The sequence below is a fragment of the Polistes fuscatus genome, unplaced genomic scaffold (assembly GCF_010416935.1).
Source record: "Polistes fuscatus isolate 324 unplaced genomic scaffold, CU_Pfus_HIC Scaffold12, whole genome shotgun sequence".
NCBI classification, from domain to species: domain Eukaryota; kingdom Metazoa; phylum Arthropoda; class Insecta; order Hymenoptera; family Vespidae; genus Polistes; species Polistes fuscatus.
In genome coordinates, this window is record NW_025113020.1 from 2,247,578 (window position 1) to 2,250,629 (window position 3,052).

Consider the following 3,052-nt stretch of genomic DNA (forward strand, 5'->3'; position numbering starts at 1 on the left):
TTTATTCATTTTTTCATCCGGTATCTCGATCATATCTGCTACATACTCAAATTTATTAAACCACTGGAAAAACATACCTTCTTTTTTTGGATTGTAAATATTAATTTTTTTGAGAGCTTTATTTAGAAAATCAGATATGTCATTAGCTTTTTCAAATGCAATGGCTTCTTCTATCATTTCGTAGAATGATAAATGAGGATTCTTATTTAAATGAATTCTCATATCATAATCGCTGAGTCCAACAAGGAATTGTTCGCATAATTCTTCTTCCATGCGACACTTATCAATACATTTATCATATAAATCGCATAAACTTTCAGCAAATTGATCTATCGTTTCTTTTTCATATTGCTTACGACACAAAAAACGTAGTCTGTAGAAATGAAACTCACACGAAAAAGAAAAATAACGAAGGTAAAGGTTTATTATCTCTTTGTAAGAAAGTGAATAATATTTTACACAAGGAAACGTTTGCTTGACACCCATATGTATATCGTTTTCTACCATTTTCTTAAAGAATCTAACCATTAAATTATTTGGTACTTTGATAAAATCTGCTACAAATTCAAATTTATTTAACCATTCGTAAAACTTGCCTTCCTTTTCTGGATTGTAAATATTAATCAAAGGTTGGATTGATTATTGGAAAAGGAGGAGAAACTATAAAACAACTTCAAGAAAAATCTGGAGCTAAGATGGTCGTTATTCAAGAAGGTCCTTCGCAGGAACAAGAAAAACCATTAAGGATAACTGGAGATCCTCAAAAAGTAGAATACGCTAAGCAATTAGTATACGAACTTATAGCAGAAAAAGAAATGCAAACGTTTCATAGAGGTGCAAGAGGAGGAAGTGAGAGAGGAGGGAGTTATTCTAATGATAGTAATTTTAATCATGGCTCTACTAGTAGTGATGGAGTGGAGGTACTAGTACCAAGAGCTGCGGTAGGTGTTGTCATTGGTAAAGGTGGAGATATGATTAAAAAGATCCAAGCCGAAACTGGAGCAAGAGTTCAATTTCAACAAGGAAGAGAGGATGGCCCTGGAGACAGAAAATGTTTGTTATCCGGAAAACACCAAGCTGTGGAACAGGCTCGTCAACGTATTCAAGAACTTATTGATAGTGTAATGAGGAGAGATGATGGTAGAAATAATATGGGTGCCAGAAGTAGGCCCAGAGGAAATGGATTTGGTACCAGTAGAAATCCAAATGAATATGGAACTTGGGATAGGCGCCAAGGCGGTCCTATGCAAGATAAGATAGAAACCACTTTCACGGTACATTCCTCAAAATGTGGTATTATTATTGGAAAAGGTGGTGAAACTATCAAGCAAATAAATCAACAAACAGGAGCACATTGTGAATTAGACAGGCGGAATCAAAGTAATGAAAGGGAAAAGATTTTCATTATTCGTGGCAATCCTGAACAAGTGGAACACGCTAAAAGAATATTCAGTGAAAAGTTAGGAATGGGGCCAGCTGGTACTTCTTTCACAGGTGCACAAGGAGCTATTGGTTACAATCCTAGCTGGAATGCTGGAACAGGATATCAAGCCTGGCCTAGTCAACCTCAATCTAGTAATGCAGGTAATGCTAGTCAAGCACCTGTTCAAGTTAATCCACAAACAGGTCAGCCTGATTATAGTGCGCAATGGGCAGAATACTATCGATCTCTTGGTATGCATAGAGAAGCTGATATGATAGAACAACAAGCGAAACAAGGAAAACAAGAACATAGTCAAGAAGCAGGAAGTGCACAAAATCAATCAAATCCAACAACAGCGACAGCTTCTACACCAGGTCAACAGCAGCAGCAACAGGCACAACAACAGCAAACTGGTGCTTCTCAAAATGGAGGTCAAGCTGATTATAGTGCTCAATGGGCTGAATATTATAGAAGTATCGGTAAAATAAAAGAAGCTGAAGCAATCGAAGCACAAATGAAAGCAGGCAAGTTAGGAATACAAGGAAATCAAATGACGCAATCACAAATGCAACCAGCTATGCAGAATCAATCAACTGGACCACCTGGTAGTACACCAAACACATTTCCACAAGCTTATGGTAGTTATCCAGGAATGAATGCTGGCTCAGCTTCGACTGGTTATTATGCAGCAGGTGCTGAGTCCACAAGTCAACAACCACAATCGGGGCAACAAAATCCAACTTTTCCTGCTAATTATCAAAACTATCCTTACTCGCAGTCCAGCTCTGATAACTAAGCTTCCAGAGGATAATATAAGCTTCGAGCGAAAGAATTGGTCCTCTCGATTGTTAATCAAAGAAGTCGAACGGAAGGAATCGGAGATATTAGTATGACTGGAAGTAGCGGAGGAATAATAGGACATCCAGGTTTCGTGGAAATTATGATACCAGGTCCAAAGGTTGGATTGATTATTGGAAAAGGAGGAGAAACTATAAAAATATTAATCATCGAAAGTGCTGAAATTATATAATTAGTAATATTATTTGCTTTTGAAAATTCAATTGCCTTTGATACAATTTCGACGTATGATAATCCCGGAGACTTTTTTAAATAAAATCTTATATCATCGTCAAGGATTCCATTAATGAATCTTTCAACTAATTCTTCTGCATGGGGAAACGTAAAAATGAAATCATTAAATATTTTGTATAAGTTTTTAGCATATTCCCTTATGGTTTCTTTTTCATATTGATTTCGACACAAAAAACGTTTTTTATGTAAATCATCTTCATAGGAAAAAGAAAAATAGCGTACGTAATAATTTGTTAATCTTTTGTATGTAAGTTCAAACAAGTGGACAGAATGAAATTTCTGCCTTACTCTCTTATGGGCCTCACAATTAACCATTGCGTTAAAAAATACAGTCATTTGATTATCTGGAACATTGACTTTATCTGCTATGTATTCAAATTTATTGAACCACTCATAAAACTTTTCTTCCTCTTCTGGATTGAATATATTAATTATTGTAGGAAACGAATTTTCATCATGAAATCCGTCATTAGTTTTTGAAAATTCTTTGGCCTTTGCTACGATTTCAGCGAAAGACGCGCGAGGAAGATCACTTAA

General features: G+C 35.8%; 1 protein-coding gene across 1 annotated transcript; it reads left to right on the plus strand.

The window, feature by feature from the left end:
* Positions 1 to 381: 381 nt before the first annotated feature.
* LOC122513152 (far upstream element-binding protein 3-like) lies at positions 382 to 2,402 on the plus strand. Its single transcript, XM_043629425.1, has 3 exons — positions 382 to 414; positions 630 to 2,028; positions 2,113 to 2,402. Exons 1-3 carry the CDS (start codon positions 382 to 384, stop codon positions 2,217 to 2,219), a joined length of 1,539 nt encoding a protein of 512 aa, XP_043485360.1. The 3' UTR covers positions 2,220 to 2,402.
* Positions 2,403 to 3,052: the final 650 nt, after the last annotated feature.